Source organism: Tursiops truncatus, chromosome 5 (assembly GCF_011762595.2).
Source record: "Tursiops truncatus isolate mTurTru1 chromosome 5, mTurTru1.mat.Y, whole genome shotgun sequence".
NCBI classification, from domain to species: Eukaryota; Metazoa; Chordata; class Mammalia; order Artiodactyla; family Delphinidae; genus Tursiops; species Tursiops truncatus.
Window position 1 is genome coordinate 132,966,121 of NC_047038.1, and position 23,536 is coordinate 132,989,656.

General features: G+C 32.9%; 1 protein-coding gene across 3 annotated transcripts in view; it reads left to right on the top strand.

Annotated features, from left to right (window-relative positions):
- The first annotated feature begins 4,105 nt into the window (after positions 1 to 4,105).
- Positions 4,106 to 23,536, top strand: part of FSTL5 (follistatin like 5) — a 615,591-nt gene continuing 596,160 nt past the window's right edge. For all 3 annotated transcript variants that reach the window (XM_019926751.3, XM_019926752.3, XM_019926753.3), the window contains exon 1: positions 4,106 to 4,231. In XM_019926751.3, coding sequence (XP_019782310.2) covers positions 4,106 to 4,231 — 126 coding nt within the window. The remainder of the gene's footprint in view (positions 4,232 to 23,536) is intronic.

The window sequence follows — 23,536 nt, forward strand, 5'->3', positions numbered from 1 at the left end:
CCCAGGTACGTGGGGAGTTTCTTGCCTTTTGGGAGGTCTGAGGTCTTCTGCCAGCATTCAGTAGTTGTTCTGTAGGAGTTGTTCCACGTGTAGATGTATTTCTGGTGTATCTGTGGGGAGGAAGGTGATCTCCGCGTCTCACTCTTCCGCCATCTTGAATCCCCTCCCAAAACAAGCTTTCCCCGTTACCATTTTTAAGTCCAACTTTGTTATCTATATTAGGCAGATACCTTTTAGGTAACATGCATTTTGTTTTCTCTAAGTTAATAGGTTGTTTTCTAATGCTTCCATATAAATGTTGAGGTTAGAAGGAAATGTCATAGGATCATTATCACACCATCTGCTCCAGCTGGTTTGTTTTTGTCACATGCTTTTCAGTGTTCTTACCGAGCTGTCAACAAACTGCCAATTAATTATGAAAACCTAACAGGTTGTCAGAGGTTACAATACCGAGAAAGTGAGCTCATGAGTCAGTATATCAGGGGATCAATTATTGCTGATTTAAAATTTCCAGAACAGCTTCTGTGGACAAGTGAACTTTTAAAAATGCAGTAATAACGCTTTTCGATTCTAGAAGTAAGAAGCTAATAATTGTTTTCTGAGTATCCTTTGAGAAGAGCCTTCTTTCTTTATGTTTAGGTTGCCATTTGATTACTATATAATTGAATTCAAGTATTTTCCTTAGTGATATTTCAATGGAGAAAATCTTATGAGGTACCATTCACAGAAGATAAACACGGAAACTAGTCTTTGTCTAACTCTCCACTGCTGAGCTCAAATGTCTATCTGCAGTAGAAATCAGAGATCTCCTAAAAAAATGTTCTCTGACTTTTAATATTAAATCTTCTTTACTTTATCCATAATACCAAGTAAACCACTTCAGATGTATGACAGCTTTTGATAAGATAAAACATTCTTATTTTTGTATAACTTGGTATTTTAAAGAAATTTTAGACTTGAAAATCATAAGACTACCACTGAAGAAAAAATGAGTCACAGTTAAGAGTATCAGAAAAGTAGATTAAAATAGTATAAATAGGTTGCATATATCAATACTACACCAAAGATTTACACACTGACTTATTTTTCTCAACTAATGAAATTTCTTAAAGTAGATATTCCTATCCTGTTACCTTTTGGCAGAAAATATATTTCAGCAGATTGTTGATCTAATTATCAATGTGTAGAAGTTCAGTCACCCAAAATTTATGAGATTTTTATTCACCTAATTAACTGTTCATTTGTTCTGTATTTTATAGTAGATGAACTCTTTTCCATGTGGGATATATATATATGTATCTTTGTGTGTGTGTGTGTGTGTGTGTGTGTGTGTGTATATACACACACACACACACACACACACACACACACAGAAAAAAAAAGGGAATTAGAGGGAGGTTAGGCGGGGAAAAGAAGGAGGGTAGAGAAAGACAAACCCTTAAGTGAGCACTTTTAGGAAATTTATGACCTCACCTTCACCCAGAATCATAATGCTACAGGATTATTGCCATGCCTCTTTCCTCCTCCTGCTTCACAACAGAAGGAACATAGTATTCAGAGCTCTGAAAAAATACGCCCTCACCTGAACTGTTCGCTTTATTCTCGGTCTCTATCTTGAATTTGAAATATTCCATCCAGTTGTCTTATAAACAAATATTTACTTCTGGAAGAAGGATTAGACTATATGTCAAAATGACAACAGAAGGAAGGATTGAAAATGAAAATATTTAGTTTTCTCAGGTTAGTTTTCAGATGTTTTGTAACAGTAGTGGAAATGGGAATTGCATTCAGAATTGTCAGAATGCAGGAAAACACGCTCTTTCTTGTTTCCCTTGCATGCAAGATGACATTCATTTATGCATTCATTCACTGTATGTCCAGTAGGTGAAAGGCAATTTGGTAGGTCCAGATGATATAATGGTGGGGAAACAAAACAAAACTAAACAGATTCCAGCAACCACGAAGTTTGAAGGAGACAGATATATAGTCTTGTGAGTACATTTTAAAGTAATCATATTAATGTTGTATAATTACAAAGAGATGCTCTGAAATGAAAGAATACTGATCTATGAGCAGAGTAACTAAGAAATGTAACTCAGGCTTCGTATTATGGGGAAGGATTCTAAGGGACATTTTTGATGTGTGATGGTCTTTGGGTGATAAATGGGAAAATAATTGTATTTCAATTGGAGAAAATAGTACACAAAAGCCTCATAGTAGGAATGGACAAAACAAGTTCAAATAACTGCACGAAATTAGGCTGGAGAACAGTTATTTAAAGAAGAGTAAGACATGCAGAGCCTAGATGCTGTAGGAACTTGTAAGAACCAGTGGTTTTGTTTTTTATCTTAAGGATAAATGTATATATCCCAAAGTTACTAGCAAAGGCAATAACATCATGATGTTTAGATGCAACATGATTGATCAGGCTGTTGTGTGGAGAAGGGATTGAAGGTGCATAAGTGTGGAAGGCGAGGAAGGATGGGATTGGAGCATTTGAAGGGAGAAGTGGTACCTACAGCTTGAACTAGGGTTGTGGCTGTAGATTTGGAAAGGAACTGATGTTTGAGAGATATATATACATATATGAAGGTAGAACTAATAGAACTTAGAGATAGGTTTAATATGGAGAGTAAGGGAGACTAAGATGTCAAAAAATGTCTCCTTTGTTTCTGGCTTGAGTAAAGGGATGAATGAAAGTCTGCAAAAGCATGGCTTTATGTAGGGATGTGTATACTATGAGGAGTTACTTTTGAAACATGAAGGCAGAGCTGTTAAGCAGGCTAATCATACCAATCTGGAGATTGAATGAGAAGCACTACATATAATTAAAACCATAGACTATGTTGAATGTCTGGCTGAGTGAATGGAGTAGCATACATGGCTAATGGGATTAAGTAATATTTAATGGCAAAATAAAGGAGTAGGATGACTTGCAAGAGGACTGAGAAGACGATTTTACAAACTCTGTAGACACAGAAGAGATGGATGTCATAGACATCAAGTACAGTGACCATTTTTTGAAAAAAAGAAATGTTATTTTGATAGAGTGATGAGGATAGAATCATGATTGGTCAGAAAATGGATAGAATGAGATATACAATTCCTTCCAAAAATTCAGAAGGAGAGGAGAAGAGAAATTATCTTAAAACATGGATGATTTCAACACATTTAAAGATGGAAGAAAATCATTTAGAGACAGAGTTTAAATACACTAAATAGCAGGGTTAATCAGTTGGCTAAGTTTCTCAAGCCAGATGACCAGATTGGATTAGACAGGAAGAGAAAAAGCTCCTCCTATGGTCACAATAGTGACAAAGATGTGAAAGTGGTAAAGCTGAATATAGTTGAGGTCAAAGCATAGATTTGTTTGTTTGGAAGAGGGCTTAGAGAGTTTATATGGTGATAAATTTATGCAATTTTACAATTTCTCTGCTATAGCCAAGAATATAGAGCTGTGGAAAGAGCCATAGGACTTTTAGTTTAAAGCACTTAAAAAGCAATTTTCTAGGAATGTCCTCTTAGGTGCTACTGGTAAAATGCGTTCATAACTCGATATAACCTATCTGTATAATTTCTGTTGTACCTCAGTTTATTAAGTACTTACCATAGAAGACTATCTTATCAACCTCTCACCAATATTTACCAGTAAATTATAATAGCTATAGTTTTATTGAGCATTATTCATCAAATACACTCCAAGAGGAGTTTGAGATTTAAAAATATGTTGATAATTGTATTCTGTATGGATGCTTAGAAAATTTATCATTGTTTAATGTTTACTCTTTTTAAAAATTTTTCTTTCAACATGTGTTTATTAATTGTTCCTCAGTACATTTTTATTGGCCCCTAAATTTCTACTTATTCAATGTTGTGTAAAGCTGTATGAGTAAAACGAACAATATTTGTTATGGTCAAGAAGATAATAATCTTTATTCAGAGATGCTTACCTATTATGGATTCAGTTGGCGACTGCTGCCAGGTTTTGATTAGATCTATTAAGATTTCTGTTTGCTATTGAATATTTCTTGATACATTTATTCAATATAGAATGTATTTTCTGATTATTTGCAATGTTAATTTTCACAGGTGAAAAGCAATAAGGATGTTTAAGTGCTGGTCAGCTGTTTTGATTCTTGGATTCATTTTTCTGGAGTCAGAAGGAAGGCCAACCAAAGAAGCAGGATATGGCCTTAAATCTTATCAGCCTCTAATAAGATTGCGACACAAGGTACAGTACCCATCTGGACTTGCTCCTAGTGTCTAGCGGTTATGAACTAAACTATTGGTTGTCTGGTTTACTACTCACTTAGGAGCACTTATTTCAGAATATGCTTTCAGAATATAATTTACATAAAAATCACATTTTAAAACATGAAGTGGTAGTACTTTTGGAAGCTTACCACTTTGGGAATTAAATACTTTTTCACAAATTATAGAGATGGGCTAGTTTAAAAATATGTCATTAAAAGTTCACGTGAAGTAATAGTAAAGGATTTATAAAGATCAGTAAATATGTTAAGACCTAATCACCCAGATGCTTTCTATTATTTTGATATTAATTTTAAGTTTAGAACTTTTCAAAATAAAACAATACTGTTATGTTCTTGAATTTCTCAAAGATAAAGAGAAAAGGATGTCTGCCATCTAGAGATATATAGTTTGGCAAAGTTTTTGTTTTTATAAAAATCATTAGACATTTTAAGTTCATCAAAAATCATAATTTTGTGTTGTCTAATGTTGAGAAAATACTTCATTTATTTATGTTAAATATTTTCAAGAAAATAATAAGTTGACATTTAGGAATTCTATAAATTATATAGATTATATACTTACAGTAAATTAAGCTAGTGCTTTTATTTTAATAACAGATCATGATACTGCAAATAAGATACTAAAGCAACATTTTATTCAATCAAATAAGTTTACAATACATTTTGGTTTTCCTAGAGAACTGAAAAAAGACAAAAATGCTGATTTTGAAAAGAACATATGTATTTTTAAATTTCTTATGCTACTTGTCTTTTAAAATAACACTTGAAATAAACATAACTATATTGATTTCCTCCGTTACATTCAGTACATGCTAGTGGCATTTATTTTTGCTGAAATTCTTTCATCACATTATTGTATTTTGATAAAATTGCTAAACTTTACTGGGATTTTTATGTGCCAGACACTAGGCTAAGCTGTTAAATTTATAATTTTATTTAATCTTCAAAACAAACTGATAAAGACATATCTATTTTCATTCTATAGATGAGAAATAAAAATTCTTAGAATGTTAAAGTATTTTTCTGAATGCATATATTTATTAAATATATCAGTAGGCTAGGGTATAACATGCAGGATAGATTTGATAGGAATAAAAGAGAAAATAAGTAAAATATAAAATATACTTCAATGTCAAAAATCATTGTAGAAATTTAGTCTCATGTAAAAGTAAATAAGTTATTAAAGTGTTCAGGCTGGATAAATACAATTGGAGAATTGGCCTCGTTCCACTATCTTTCAAATATCATTTGTTTCCCCTACTTCATGGACTAACAATAAGTTTTATCACTGCCCCAAACTTAGAAATAATAACTCCTTTATGAATGCTCTCAAAACACATTATTAATTCAACGTTTGACTCATACTGTTACAGACCCAGTGAATATTTATTCCATGCTTTGTGTCTGCCCTATGTTATGTGTCTTTAGGTCAGAAACTGTGCCTTTCTAATCTTTTCATTCCTGGTGCCATGAATATAGTAGATACTGTTTAATTGAATCGATGGCAGAAAAATGACAGGTAGAATGCATGACTAGGAGTTCTGACTGTTCCCCTGCTAAATAGAAACCACAGATTTTTATGTATTATTTATAAATAATTTTGAATTAAATTTGGACGTTGAAGATAAATTTCTTATCCTGCACTGCTGTGTGACTTAAGAAACCTTTAAGGAAATGAAACAACACAATGAGTTAAACCTGTTTTAGAAAGACTGATACCCACCCAAAATGATCAAAGTCACCTCCCAATCTTTTCTATCTCTGTGTCTTTAGCCCGAAATAATTAGAAACAATACATGATTGCTAGTATGTAGAAGCAGAGAGCAGAGAATGCTATGTAATACCTAACTTTCAAATGATGTGAGAGAGAGGTGACATGAAGCTATAGAGGCATTCTGTGACTTTGTGTGTGTGTATGTAAACCTGTGTATTTGACAGGAATAAAAAAGCACCCTGAGCTGTGCAAGTTCCTGCAAAGTCCCACAAGATATTTTCCACACACTATCAACCCCTGTCCCAGCCACTGGGATCTACTTTTCCTTCCCCAAGACCTTGAAGACTAATCTCATTATACTATTTATTTTTGTTTATATCAGTCACTGTTTGAATCCCAGGGATACCTGGTCATCCTTTTTCCACTGCTTTCATTCCAGTTAGGTTCACATGCTACTTTGTTAGGCTTTCCCAAATCATAATTGAAAATGGGACAAACATAGACATTCCCTAGATCCCCTGTTTGATTTCTTTTCTTTCTTTTTTCTTTTATTTCTTTTTGCTGGGAAATAAGCTTTTATTAATTAGTCCCAGAGGTTCTAAACTTTTTATGTCCATTTTTTATTTTTGGTCTTAAATAGGACCTTTTCTAGACTTCTTACTGATATTCTAAATAGTTTTGTAAAATGTTTTCTTCTGTACTCTTCTCTCACATTTATTTATTTTAAAATTTTTATTGGAGTATAGTTACTTTATAATGTTGTGTTAGTTTCTACACTACAACAAAGTGAATCAGCTATACATACACACATATCTCCTCTTTTTTGGATTTGCTTCCCATTTAGGTCATCACAGTACATTGAGTAGAGTTCCCTGTGCTATACAGTAGGTTCTCATCAGTTATCTATTTTATACATAGTGTCAGTAGTGTATATATGTCAATCCCTAACTCCTAGTTCATCCCACCTCCCCTTCCCCCCTTGGTATCCATACGTTTGTTCTCTACATCTGTGTCTCTGTTTCTTATTTCCATTCATAGAATACATCACTATTTGCAAGATATCTATTTTAATTATTTATTAGTTTGTTGGATGTTTCTTTCCATTATGATATAAGCTACTATTCATGTTGCTATAACACAGCACCTAGAACAGTATGTGGCACATGGTAAACAAACAAATATATGTAGAATGAATGATTCCATCTGTTGGCTAGAATAAGGCTTAAATCAAGATGATATACATATATAATTATATTATTATAATTAATAAATCAGAAATAATTTCTTTTTCTACCATTTTACCAGAGTAAAATCAATAGAGCTATACTTAATAAATTTTTTAAATATGTTATTTTAATAGCATTACATAAATTGATTTTCTGTTATTTGTTATTTTTTAACCTATATAGTTTTATTTAAATTGCAAAGAATAGTAACCTCTCTAAACCTTTGGATAGGTGTCACTAGTATTAAATATTAGTTATTAGCTACAAAACTATAAAATAATAGATATGATAGATACTGAGTTCTGATTAGCCAATCTCCACATTTTCCCCAGAGACGTGTCTATACTTTGAATCTGGACAAATGTATATACAGAATTCATTTTTATCAAATATTTGTGTGTTAACTGTATAATGAATCCCCTTTGGGGAGCAAAAACTCAAATGTGAGAATTATTTGTCATATTAGATAGAAATAGTGTAGATATAATTATAAACATATGTACATAGTTATATCATTTACAACTCTATATACACACAAATGTGATTACAAATGTATTTGTCTGTCTCAAGATAAAAATGAATAACATAAATCCATCATGCTAATTATGGAATCTTAATTATAGTCCATAATATATATCTAAGGGAGCTGATCCTGTGTTTCATCCAATGTGTTTACCCAACAAGTATTTATTGAACTTAAGAGTAGGAATTCATTAGCACTGTAAAATTGAAAAATACAGTTACAAAATGCAAATCCAAATAGTGGCTCTTCCTTCATTATTATTTTAAAATAACCATTGCATACTTATATTGCACTGTGTACTTTTGTATACATTAATGGTTGTAATTTAATTCTACAGTAATCCTGGGATGCAGGGAATATTATTCCTGTTTATCCAAATGATATTATTAAAATCAGAGAGGAAAAGTTACTTTCCCAAGGAGAAGAGAGGGGAACAGACAGAATGAATGAAATTAGTAAGAGGTAGATAAAAGCATAGGTAGACCACAGATGGGGAAGAAGGACCAGAAAAGCATAAAGATGATGATGGTAGTAAAGCAATGTGACGTTAACTTCAACGAGAAATATCTCCTGTTCGTTCAGATTGTTCCTCCTGCCCTTCCATAAGCACAACCACAGTGTTCCCACCTCCATTTTCTTGGCCAGATTGAATGCCTTCTTCTGAAGGTTGCTGTAGCTCTGGTTTAGGCCGGTCTCCCAATGAAGTCTCACTAGGAAGCAATAGTCACCACCCTAACTGCTGGTCTGTTGCTAGGAATATGGGTGTTGAGCATAGTAGTAACTATTGGCTGCCATGTGCATTCGTGAGAAAATTCCCTGTAGTCTCCCAAATTTTAAGCCATCTCCAGAATTCGTATACTCAGAGCAGCCCATACAGAACTTAGTCTCACAGGGCATTGACTGTATTCCAGGTACTCTGTTAGCTTTATTCTATACATTGGTTTAATTATATGAAGATTTTCACGTCGTAAGTGGTTTTATTACCATTTGATAAATAAGAAAATTGGGCTTAAAAAATATTTAGTAATTGTTTAATTCAACACCCTTATAATGTTAGGAAGCAGGATTTAGGATTTAATGCAGAGTCTATATATATTAATGCCCATTCCGCAGTGAGTAATTTTTGTAGTAATTTGACCTGTGTGCTGTGTATTTCCTGTTCCCTCTGCATTCCGATCACATAGTAGTAAGGCACGATATTATGTCTTGGTCCCTTTGTGGTTGATGTGACTATGTGTCTGCTTCTGGCTAATGAATTGTAAGAAGTGACATGAAATGCATCTGGGCTGAACATTTGATCCCAATTGTAAAATCTTCCTGAATTCTCTTTTTCTTCTAGCATGACAAACAGCATCTGATCAAGGTGGTGTCTGCTTAAATCATCCTAAGTGTCTAAATCAACTAGGATGAGTGAAACACACTGGCAGTTAGTGAACATTGCATACTTATATAGCACTACGTACTTTCATATACATTGTTGTAATTTAATTCTACAATAATCCTGCGATGCATGGAGTATTATTCCTGTTTATCCAAATGATATTATTAAAATTGAAATGTGAAATTAGGGGAAAATCTTCTCTTTTAAACCACTGAGACTTGGGAGTTGTTTGCTATCTCAGCATAACCATAGTCTGTTCTCACCAATAAAGAGAGAACTAGAATATAAACTCCTATCACCTAACCACAAATTCTGGGCTCCTTTTCCTCTACTGTCTTGGTATTTTTTTTTCATTTCCATTCCTATACTTTTCTTCCTCTCTTTCATCCAGTATTTCTTTCTTCTCTCTGTTTCCTGCTGAGTCATAATTTCCTATCACAATTAAAACTCCTGTTGTAGTCACAAACCTGTAATATGCACGTACTAATATTTCAGCATATTACCCTAGTCAGTTCACTGTAAATCCTGTCAGGATCGGTGCCTTATCTTACATCCTTTTTCTTACCTACAGCACTGATCACACCTGCTACACTGTTTGCTGATACTGGTAATCAAAGCCAAGCTAGAGGGAAGATCTTATGAGGACAGTAAGGAGTTCTCTTTGAGTATACCTAGTGGGACCACTGAAATATCTTAAATAGCTTACATGTTTGTGTGGCCAGAGAATGTGATGCCCAGCTTTATAGTGCAGAGCAAACCAAAATTGCATTACTATCCCTTTACTTCCTAAATCAAAATGTTAGTCTATGAAAGTAGTTACCGTGCAAATGGAGCAAAGAGTTTGCATAATTTAATAAGTCCAGAGAGTGTTGCTATGCATAGCAGTGCACTATAATTCTAAGAAGTCGTTTGTGGGAGGTGATGTTTTACTTTTGGTATTAAAAGATTGATAGATGTGGATTGGTGAAGAGTGGCAGGAGAGAACTCTAGGGAAGGAGAAAAACATTAAACAACACATCAAAACCGTGACTGCTCAGAGGATAGAAACCTTCAGGCAAACCCAGGAGCATTATTTCCTGACTGACTAAAAATTGTGCTATTCCATCTGAAATATCTTACTGTTTCTAGCATGTTCAAGGGAAGGCCCTTTAAAATGTTAATCTATTTTGCAGAGGTCAAGAATCAATTTGGACCATTATGTAAGAGCAAAAATGGTCGTGATGAGGGAAGTAAAGACATCATGGTGGAATGATTAAGTAAATGTTAAGGAATTAATTAATTAATATATATATTCCATATATATTTTAGCGATTTATTATTAATAAATCTATGACTTTTTATGTTTTATTTTTTTACTGAAGTATAGTTGATTTATAATCTTATGTTAGTTTCAGGTACACAGCAAAGTGATTCAGTTATACATATACATATATATCTATTTTTTTCAGATTATTTTCCCTTATAGGTTATTACAATATATTGAGTATAGTTCCCTGCACTATACAGTAGGTCCTTGTTTATCTGGTTTATATATAATAGTGTATATCTGTTAATCCCAAACTCCACGTTTATCTTTCCCCACCTTTCCCCATTAGTGACCATAAGTGTTTTCTATGTCTGTGAGTCTATTTCTGTTTTGTATATAAGTTTGTTTGTATCATTTTTTTTTTTAGATTCCACATATAAAAGATGTCATATGATATTCGTCCTTCTCTGTCTGGCTTACTTCACTTAGTATGATAATCTGTAGGCCCATCCGTGTTGCTGCATATGGCATTATTTCATTCTTTTTATGGCTGAGTAATATTTCATTGTATAGGTATACCGCATCTTCTTTATTCATTCATCTGACGATGTACATTTAGGTTGTTCCATGTCTTGGCTGTTATAAATAGTGCTGCTATGAACATTGGAGTGCATGTATATTTTTGAATTATGTTTTTCTCCAGATATATGGCCGGGAGTGGAATTGCAGGATCATATGGTAGCTCTATTTTTAGATCATATGGTAGCTCTATTTTTAGTTTTTTAAGGAACTTTCATACTGTTCTCCATACTGGCTGTACAAATTTACATTCCCACCAACAGTGTAGGAGGGTTCCTTTTTCTCCACACCCTCTCTAGCACTTATTAGTTATTACTAGTTGTAGACTTTTTGATGATGGCCATTCTGACAGGTGTGAGGTGATACCTCATTGTAGTTTTGATTTGCATTTCTTGGCATTTTTCACATAATTAGAACAAAAAATTTTTTAATTTGTATGGAAACACAAAAGACCCCTAATAGCCAAAGCAATCTTGAGAAAGAAGAATGGAGCTGGAGGAATCACTATCCCTGACTTCAGAGTATACTGCAAAGCTACAGTAATCAAAACAGTATGGTTCCAGCACAAAAACAGAAATATAGATCAATGGAACAGGATAGAAAGCCCAGAAATAAACCCATGCACCTATGATCAATTAATCTACAAAAAAGGAGGCAAGAATATACAGTGGAGAAAAGACACTCTCTTCAATAAGTGGTGCTGGGAAAACTGGACAGCTATAGGTAAAAGAATGAAATTAGAACATTCTGTAACACCATACACAATGATAAACTGAAAATGGATTAAAGACCTAAATGTAAGACCAGATGCTATAAAACTCCTCTAGAAAAATGTAGGCAGAACACTCTTTGACATCCATTGCAGCAATATCTTTTTGGATTCGTCTCCTAGAGTAATGGAAATAAAAACAAAAATGAACAAATGGGACCTAATTAAACTTAAAAGCTTTTGCACAGCAAAAGAAACCAGAAACAAAATGAAAAGGCAACCTATAAAATGGGAGAAAATATTTGCAAATGATGCAACTGACAAGTGATTAATCTCCAAAATATAGAAACTGCTCATGCAGCTCTCTCTCTCTCTATATATATATACATATATATTTACATATATATATATTTACATATATATATATATAAACAATCCAATCCAAATGGGCAGAAAATCTAAATAGACTTTTCTCCAAAGAAGACATACAGATGGCCAAAAAGCTCATAAAAAGATGCTCAGCATTGCTAGTTATTAGAGAAATGCAAATCAGATTTTTTAATCCAAAAATTATGTTTGAAAAAGGAGGACATTTATTTTTTTTCTGATAAATGAAGTTCCGCTATTAATTGAGCTAGTGCCTGGAACCTAGTTTCCACAGGGCTATGCAAAGAGGGCTAGGTTACAGCAGCATACACCATAGGATATAGAAGATCTGTGCGTTGAAGGACACCATATGGACTGTTCTTTGCACCAGAAGAAGACATTATCTTTAGGATACTGGACAGTAGGTAGTCTTGTCCTTTGCAATTAGAGATACAATCTCTGTCTTCTAAGGCTGTATATACACTTGCCTTTGCTCCGGAAGGGGACATTATCTCTGTGTTTCAAAGCTGCTTGCTGTACAAACATCCTTGAATAGATTCCAGAGCAAATGACAGGCAGTGTCTCTGCTCAGGAGATGTGCAAAAACATGAGGGGGATTGTCTCCCAAGACACAATGGGAGTACCACCTGTATCAGGAGGTCAGAGTCACCATCAAGTGTATCTAAGGCCTAAGCTAATGATGTGTATTTCAAAGTTGATTTGCAAACCAAGTGCATAGGTATAACTTCATCCTACCTTTTACTGCTTAATTTTGTCCTTTTTAGAACTTTAAGGAAAAAAATGTTTTGTCGACCTTCGAATGTGTTGCTTTCATGTTTATTCCTTTACACCAGGACATACTTGTTAATCTGGGGAAAATCGGCATGTGGTTGACTAAATCACTTTCCTTACCAAAAATAAGTCAATAAAGGGATATATCTAACTTTTAAAATCTTCAAGATAAGAACCTACTTGTCATTTGATCCTTTTGAGAACGAATTCTCAAAGCAGTACTATTATTACAGATGTGTAGGGTGATATGCATAAAGTCTGTCCCTTTATACCTCTATGACCCTACATTAAAATATTTTTTGTAAAAATTTAAAAGTAGTAGTTATAACTGCTTTCGTTTGAAGATTTGAAGTTTTGAAATGTTAAAAATGGGATGCATTAGCATTCTACTTACATCTATTCAGTAAAATATAACAAAGTAATCAAATAAATCAAATTCATATAGTATATTAGAACCAAGCTTGTCAGGATTCCAGAAAACTCTGTTTATGCATTAGTCTTGGGCACTTATGATGTTTTTTACCACTCTGGGATGAATTTCAAGTGACCTGAACCACAATGCTTTCTCTATACCCAACTCAATAATTTAAAAAATTTATATAGATAGATAGCTGAAAAACAGTGGCTTTATCCCTGTTTCCCTGAACAGTTATTGATTCTTTTACTGATCAAGAAGCACCAGAATATTAGGATCTAGATGTGGTTAAACAGGTTTGTCATTACTGTTCATTTTGATTGAATTTTGATTGACTTCCAAAGCCGCCTTCTCTTTAGATATAGTTGTATTTTTCTCCTCATTTCTGTGGAAAGAATGTGCTAGTACACATCAGTTTGCTAAAGAAAACAAACTACTCATATACCCAGATCTACCACTAATTAAGCACATTATACTACCTCCTGTTCAAAAAAATATATATAGGTGTCATAGTTTATAACAGGGTTCAGTGTGGTTACTCTAAACATGTACATGTAGAAAAAAGGCTTGTGAGTTGAGAACAGGCAAATGACGTAAATTAACATTAATATACCACAACCTGGGCTTCCCTGGTGGCGCAGTGGTTGAGAGTCCGCCTGCCGATGCAAGGGACACGGGTTCGTGCCCCGGTCTGGGAAGATCCCACATGCCGTGGAACGGCTGGGCCCGTGAGCCATGGCTGCTGAGCCTGCGCGTCCGGAGCCTGTGCTCCGCAGTGGGAGAGGCCGCAGCAGTGAGAGGCCCGCGTACCGCAAAAAAAAAAAAAAAAAAAAAAAAAAAAATATATATATATATATATATATATACCACAACCTAATATTTGTATTCACTACTTAAACGTGTAAACTAATTATAAGTTGTTTTGTACATCTTCCATTATTAAAATTCTATTGTGAATTCAATTAGCAAAGCTCTGTATTATAAATGAAAAGAAATATCCTGAATTATGAGCTTGACATTCAACATGTTTAAGGCATAAAAACCCTATGGTGTACAGATCACAGTTGAAAAGAATAGGATTAGTTTTAACTAATATTGCTTACTGCTTATTTCTGGCATCGGGTTCCCTGTATATGAGCTGAGAGATAGTGGTTTTAGAGCTATAAAATAGTAGAAAATATTCAATCCATCTTTAAAAGCATATAATATAGATGGGAAAAGTGAGTGCCTGAGAGGCAAAGGTCTTTACTGAAGATCACACAGTTTTAACTAGCCACCAGGCTGTCTGAAAGTCATTGGGAGTTTATCAGTTGTGTGTGTTAAACAAATGGCCCATTCAAAGATTGGGCTGTCAGTGATTATACTACCAATTGGTAGAACCATCCAACAAAAAACGTCTATTTTCAACATCCTGTCAGAAGGATACTTACATATGCTATCAGCAATGGTGGCAGTGTGGTTTTATTTTCTCCTAAGGGGCTTATTTTCTCTTTCCCAATTTTTAAATAGACTATTTTCTTATAGCACTTTTAGGTTCACAGCACAATCGAGTAGAGTGTCTAGAGAGTGCCCATATACTTCCTGGCACCACATCTGTAAGCTTCCTCCACTATCATCATCCTGCACCACATGGTACTTTTGTTACAATTCATGAACCTACAGTGACAAATCATTATTACCTGAAGTCCGTGGTTTGCCTTAGCGTTCACTCTTGGTGTTCTACGCTTTATGGATTTCGACACATGCATAATAACCTGTATCCACCATTGTAGTAGCATACAGGATAATTTCGTCCTCCTAAAAATACTCTGTGCTCTGCCTATTTATCTCTTTCTCCCATAACTCCCCATAAACTCTAATCATTTTATTGTCTCCATAGTTTTGCCTCTTCCAAAATGTCACGTTGTTGGAATCATACAGAATATAGCCCTTACAGATTGACTTCCTTCACTTAATAGTATGCACTAAAGATTTCTCCATATCTTTTCATGTCTTGATAGCTCATTTCTTTTTAGTACTGAATAATAGTTCATTGTCTGGATGTACCACAATTTATTTATCTACTTACTGAAGGACATGTTGGTTGCTTGATTTTGATAATTAAAGATAAAATTGTTATAAACATCTGTGTGCAGGTTTTTGTGTGGACATAAGTTTTCGACTCATCTGGGGAAATTCCAATGAGTGTGATTATTGAATCATATGGAAGGGTATGATTAGTTTTATAAGAAAGTGTTACACTGTCTTCCAAAGTAGCTGCATCATTTTGCATTCTCACCAGCAATGAATGCGAGTGGTTCCACATTCTTGTCAGCATTTGGTGTTGCCAACTTTTTGGATTTTAGCCATTCTAATATCCATTAGAATACATATACATATAGTGGTATCTCACTGTGGTTTTAATTTGCCATTCACTAAAGACATATGACGTTTAACATATTTCTATATGTTTATTTGCCATCTGTATATTCTCTTGGTATAGGTGTCTGCTCAGATCTTTTGCCCATTTTTTAAATTGGGTTATTAGTTTTCTCATCATTGAGTTTGAGTCCATTGTATATTTTGAATAATAGTCCTTTATCAGGTGTACTATTGTCAGATATTTTTTTCCTGACTGTGGCTTGTCTTCTCATTTCTTGACATTATCTTTTGCAGAGAAGACATTTTTTACCTTTAATGAAGTTCAGCTTAATAATTATTTATTTCCTGACTTTGTTGTATTTTAAAGGTCATTGCCCTACTCAAGGTCATGTACATTTTCTCCTATGTTATTACCTTCTAGGGGGTTTATAGTTTTCCATTTCACATTTAGGCCTAAGATTCATTTTGGGTGATTCTTGTGAAGAGTTTCAAGTCTGTGTCTAGATTCATTTTTTCTTTTTTTACATGTAGGTGTCCAGTTGTTCCAGCATCATTTGTTGAAAAAGCTGTCTTTGCTCCATTGTACTGTCATTGCTCTTGCATCAGAGATCAGTTGATTATATTACTGTGGGTCTGATCTGGACTCTACTCTGTTCCATTGAGCTATTTGTCAATTCTTCCACCAATGCCACACTCTCTTGATTACTGTAGCTTTATAATAGGTCCTAAGTGCATTCGTGTCAGTCCCCCCACCTCCTTCTTTCTCAATATTGTATAGCCTTTTCTGGGTCTTTTTCCTCTCAAACTTTAGGATCAGTTGTCATTATCCATAAAATAAGTGGTTGAGATTTTGACTGGGGTTGCATTGAACATGTGGATCAACTTGGGAGGAATTGAAATCATGACAATAGTGGGCCTTTATATCCATGAACATGGAATATCTCTCCATTTATTTAGTTCTTTGATTTTGTGCATCGGAGTGCTGTAGTTGTCTTTATATAGATCTTGTACATATTGTGTTAGGTTTATATCTAAGTATTTAATATTTCTGGGTGCTAATGAAAGTGGTATTGTCTTTTCAATTTCAAATTCCACATGTTCATTGTTAGTATATAGGAAAATGATTCACTAATTCTGAAGTTTGAGTAGTGATCTATCTTTTTCCATTGTACTGCCTTTGTTCTTTTGTCAAAGATCAGTTGACTGTATATATGTGGGTCTGGTCTGGACTTGTCAGTCAAAATCTGACAAAATACCTCCTGGAACTAATAAGTGATTGTAGAAATTTCATAGGATACAAGGTTAATATACAAAAGTCAATCACTTCCCTTTTTACCAGCAATGAATAAATGGAATTTGAAATTTAAAACACAATACCATTTACATTAGCACTCACAAAAATGAAATACTCAGGTATAAATCTAACAAAATATGTACAAGATCTATATGATGAAAACTACAAAATAAACAAAATCAAAAAATAACTAAATAAATTGGGAGATATCCTATGTTCATAGATAAGAAGACTCAATATTATCAAGATAACATTTCTTCCCAACTTGATCTATAGATTCAACACAATCTAAAGAAAACTCTCAGCAAGTTATTTTGTGAATATTTACCTCATCTACTGAAAAATTCCTGTGGTAATGAAGGTCAGTCATTGAAATGTCCACATGATACAGTATTTCAAAAGAATATATTTCTATTATTTGCCAGTTTATACGACCTCAGGAAATTTTGCCAACGAAGTTTCTATAGAGACCTAACAAAAACAAGTGTTCTGACATTACCAAAACAAACAAATAAATAAAAATACAACAATTTATATTTTAAAAATATATGCTTTGAAGTAATATAAACATTTGTCTTAATTGTATGAAGATTTAGGAAATTATTGAAGGGAATTATGTAGCCCTTATATTTTATTTTTACCCAAATTTTAGAATGAAATTTTAAAGCATTCAGGCAAATTTGAAAGAATGTAACAGTGTGTGCCCTTGTAACCAAGACATTAATGAATATTTTGCTATGTTTGGTTTTCACATATTTATGTGTGTGTTTGTGTGCCTCTCCATCCCTCTTTCCATTTATTAATTTATCTTACTGTTGTATTACTTTCAAATTATAGACAGTAATCTCTTCTTTCTTACTTTAACTAGATTTAACTATAACATTAACGAGTTAATATTTATTTAGAATTTTTTTTATTATTTTAAAATACTTTATCCATACAGTGGAAAACCCAAAACTTATGTCTTCATTCTCTGAGTTTTGACAAATGTATACATTTGTGAAACAGGCATCTAGGTATAGGTGTATCAAGATTGGAATGTCATCATTCCCCAAGGAAATTCCCTCACACTGCTTCCCAAGCAGTCTCTGACCCCATTCCCTCTGAGGCAATCAAAGTTCTGATATTTTTTACCATAATATAGTTTTGTCCATTCTGAAATTTGGTGTAAAAGGGATCATGCCACATGTGCAGATTTGTGTAATACTTATCTTACTCATTATAATGTTATTGAGATTCATCTATGTTATTGAGCTTCTCCATAATATATTTAATTTTATTGCTGAATAATATTCCAGAATATGAATATACCACAGTGCTTTTTCTTAAATCCATTTCCTATTGATGAAAAGCTGGTTGGAATTCTTATAAATAAAGCTTCTAAGAACATTCCTGTACAAATCCTTCGTGGTTGTATATTTTCATTTCCCTTGGGTCAATAGATAGCAGTGAATTGCTTTTTTGTAAGGTAGGTAGTTTTCCTTGAATAAGAAACTACCAAAACTTTTCCTAAAGTAGATGTACAATTTTACATTCTCAAGATTAATGCATACAATTTCAGTTACTGCACATTTTGGCAATATTTGCTGTTTTCTGTGTTTTTAATTTTAGCTATTCTGAGGAGTCTTATTCATTATAGTTTTGAGTTTTCTTGATGACTAGTGACATTGAGCATCTTTTCATTTGTGTACTGGCCATTCAAGAATTTTATTTTGTGAAATCTGTTCAAATCTCTTTGCCCGTTGTTTGTATATATTTTTAGTATTTGGTTTTTAAAGTTCTGTACATTTCATAAGTACTTCAAAGTATATAAATTATTTTATGGAAGTATTTATATTACTGTAAAATTTCAAGGTCAGTAAAGCCACTGTTAACTTCGTCAGTGTAATTTCATAGAAAACAGTGTGAAGACAATAAAAAGGGTCTCCATTTGGGCAGAAGTTTTAAATGTTTAAGTAAACAGTAATTGAAAGCTATAACTATTAGCACAAATTAGATATGACTAAAATAATGCTATATTTTATTACTGTGAACCTAAAGATATATCTGTATATATTTATGTATGCATGTGTAACTATATATGTTTGTAGATTTATAATTATATAGTAATATATTTTATAATATATAATTACATATTTACTATGATATATAAACATTCATGTAATTCTAAAACATAGATTGTTCATTGTTAAAAAATTTAGGAATTCATCCATTGCAGTTAGTTTGTGAGCCACTAAAATTAATTGGTCACACCCAATTTAAGATCTAAAATAGTATTTCCCTAGTATATTATCTCTATAACTCACTTCTCTGAGAAGATTAACGATACGCAAACCAGAAATAGCATTTAAAAGAAGGAATTAAAACTCCACTTAGGAAAATAAAGAGTAAGAGAACATGTAACTATTGTGACGAGAAAATATCTCTTGCTTTATCACTTCATACTAGATTTTTAACAAGTCTTAAAAATGAACTACTATTTTATCTTTGAAGAATATGAAAGTAAAAGATACTTAACCTTACTGTGTTTACATTCCTGTCAGTACCATAGGCACGTGGCCAAGTGTTAATACAGCTTCAACATTACGTCACTCGTTGTATCAATTCCATTTCATCAATTGAATACTGTTCACTTTCTGTGTTTATCATTTAAGTTTATTTTAACAATATAGATATTTAAGATATGTGAATAAATTTTATAATTTATATATATAATATATATTGAGGACAATTCTAAAAGCTTTTTTCCAAGAGAAAAAAATTAAAATTTTGACACCTAATTGCATTTATTTATACATAAGTTAGAAAAACTTCACTAAAAGTTGAAGTGTATCTGATCTGTCTACAAGTCTAATACCTTCATTTGGCTAATGAAAAATTCAGGTCCTAATTGCTAAATGCCCAAGTTGCTAAAATCAATTAGTGATAGATTTGCAAATAAAATTCTGATCTTCTAACTAAGAGTAGATAGGGACTCTACACATTAGTAATATCTTTTTTGATAAATTTGTTTAAAACGCTCCGTCAAAGTACTTACATGCAGGCAGACTATGTGTGTATTGTGTGTAAAAATATTTCCATCACAACAATATTTTTACCAATTCTACTAGATTTTGAGTTCCTATATAAAAACTCTTCAAATTCATACTATCTTCTGTAGGTAATTACTATTCCATGTTTTTCACCATTAATCTGTTTTGCTTTTGAACTTCATATAAATGGAATTCTACTGTAAGAAGTCTTTTATATATGGATTTTTTTCTTTTTTGCTAAACACTATGTCTATGATATTTATCCACATTTTTGAATGTAGAGGAAGCATATTGTTCTTATTACTCTAAAGTTTTGTCACACAGAATTCACAGTTTTTATGCATTCTGCTAATGAAGGATATTTGAATTGTTCCCAGTTTGGGGCTATTAAGAAGTTCTCGTGTATGGCTTTTGTTGGGCATATGCACTTATTTCTCTTGGAGTGTAATTGTAAGGTGGGCATATATTTAGCTTTAATAGACAATTCCAAAGAGTTTTCAAAGTGTTTGTACCAGCGTATTTATTTTTGTAAAATATTTTAGCATGACTCTTAGGAATTATTTTAATTCTAGATCTTTCGTTTGTCTACCTAGTTGGAAAAAATGAGATGTGAGCAGATGTAATGTTATTGCTGCTGCTGATGAATGTTGAATAAAACAATTACAGGATGATTAAGTGACTGAATAGTCATCCTCCAAGAGAAAAAAAATACTAAAACTGAAGCTCCAAAATTTCTTGCTAAGTCCCTTTTTGAAAGTTTGGTATGATGTGAATTAGTATGCAATATCTGACTCAGAAAAAGTCATTCTTCGATTATGAATTTACCTTAATGACAAATCACAGAACTTTGTAGTGTAAATTTTTCTTAAAGGTATTTATCTCTTTTGATATGTTAGGAAACTTAATGATTAACAACTTAAACTTCTTAGAGCTTTTGTACATAACATAAACATAAAAGTTTTTGATATTATTTAATTATTTCATATAAAATACTCTCCAGGTATGGAATTTCATATTTACATTCTTTAAAATAAGGCATTTGAAGCAGCTTCCACCTCTCCTCAATCCTTACTGTGGTTGACCTCAACATTTTATTTTTTTAATATTTGCTGATAATTACAAAAACAGATTTTACGGTAGAAAACTGTATTCTTCTGAAAGAGTGCTTACTACTGAAAAGCATAATTTTTGTATTCATTTTGTGACTGTCTTATTTTTCTAATAGTCTTATTACTATTAATAATAGAGATTTGCTGAGACTAGGATCTTACTGAAGTTACCTAAGTTCATAGGATTTAAGATGTTACACCAGTAGAAGACATAAACTCAGCTATTTTTTGAATTATGTGCCAACTGGTAGAATTACTGAGCTTGTAAATGAAGCTACTGTGGCTTATTTCTTTTTTACTGATCGAATTGTAGAAAAATGATTGTCTTAATCAGTTCAGGCTGCTATATTAAAAATACCATAGACTGGGTGGCTTAAAAGACATTTATTTATCACCATTCTGAAGACTTGAAAGTAAAACATCAAGGTGACAGCAGATCTGTTGTCTGGTGAGAGCTCTCTTAATGATTCAGAGATAGCAGTCTTCTGATTATGTCATCACATGGCAGAGAGAGAGTGAGAGAGAGGGAGAAAGCCAGCTCTCTCACATTTCTTCTTGTAAGGGCACTAATCCCACTTATGAGGGTTCCATCTTCATGACCTAATCACGTCCCATAGTCTGTACCTCCCAATACCATCACATTGGAGATTAGGCACCAAAATATTAATCTGGGGGAAATATAAACATTCAGCTCATAGCAGTGATCTCAAAATTATTTACTTCCATTTGTGTATTAGTGCTGTTATCAGGAATGTAAGAAAAGTGAATTGATTTCTGGCAACAAAATGATCATCTGCTGGGAGTTTTACCTGTTACCAGTTATAAATGGTAACAAATATTACTGACTCTCAACAGAAAACTTCTATGGTATCATCATGGTGAAACATTACATAAAGCTGCAGCAAAATGTTTTATATTTCTGTCGAGTTTGTTTCTTTTGAACAATTTAAGAATATTTTGAGATTTACAGGTGTAAACTGACGCTAGGGTCTCTAAAGCAATGGGTATAAACCTTGACTGCATATTAGGATCATCTGTGATCATATAAAATACAGATGTCTGGTCCCTTCCTTTAGAAGATTGAATCAGAGCTTCTGGGATTGGGTGCTAGACATGGGTATTTACAAAGGTTCCTGGATGATTCCAAAGTGCAGTCAGCATAGACAACTGTTCTACTAATGGCTAGAATTCCATATCAAAGAGTTGAATATAAAAAGCCATAAGAGTATTGATTTTTATTTAAAAAGCAATATTAAGCATTTTTAAATTTAGAAATTATACATATCATATAATAAGAATATATGGAGAATACACAGAATAAATTCAAAATATATATAATATAGTCTATAATATATAATTAGAAAAAATATATATTCTAGAAAAAATATAGAAAAGATATATATTCTAGAAGGAATTTTCAATATTTCTAAATTAAAAATATATACTTTCATGTATAAATATGTGTGTGTGTGTGTGTGTGTATATATATATATATATATATATATATATATATACAATTTGAATAAAACTAATAAGGAAAAATGTTTCCATATAAAAAGAAACCCACATTGGTGCAAACTTTGTACAGGTGGGAGAAATTGTATTTGCTGCTGCAGTTGTAAGAACAAAGAAAATAATGATGCAATGACATTAAGCAGAGAGGATATAAATGTGTGATGCCTGGGGTGGGTGGTTGACTATCGTATGTAAATGATATCAGAACAGGAAAATCTAACCTTTAATCTTTCAAGCCACAATCAAGGCCTGGGAGAGTGAATTCCAAACAAATAACAAAAACAGAACTTCCAGAGGGTCTGTTTGGATCATCTCTTTAATTACAATCCTTTAATTTCTGAGTTGGCTGGGGAAAGATGCTTGGAAACCTTTAATGACAATTCACGGTGAAAGAAATCCCTAAAGGAGCCAACACCTTTGTTCAGGCCAGGGTGATTCTGTTCATAATGAAGAAAATGTCTTTGGTTTAAGCCACAACTGACAGCAGTTGAAAATTATGAAGCAAGATGCCTATGTAAAGCTTAGATATTTAAAATCTTCCAATATTAATATACTTTTATTTAAGTATGTATTAGTGCAGAGATTTCAACAGTATTTAGTACTTATACATTCAGGGAGATAATTTATCAAGCAAAAACTTGAGTTAACTGCAGGGCACAGTTGATATGTATAAGATAGACGTTCAAGCTGTTTTTTTGGGTGGTTGGGTAAGTGAAGAAACAACAGAGCTGATACTTGAAAAAGAACGTTGGTGTTAGGTAGCAAAAAGAAGGGGTAAAAGTGTTCTAAGCAGGAGGAAAGACATAACTATTCAGAAACCCTGAGAATTATTTCAGTATTTTCGAGGATTGAAAGTATTCACCCTACAGGGAAATAGAGGCAGTAACTCAGCTTAAAGAGCTAAGGAGCAGACAGGTCGTGGAGGATACCATAAATAAGAGTAAAACTTTTGGATCTTAATCTGGTATTGACAAGAGGCCAATGGAAAGATATAAGATGA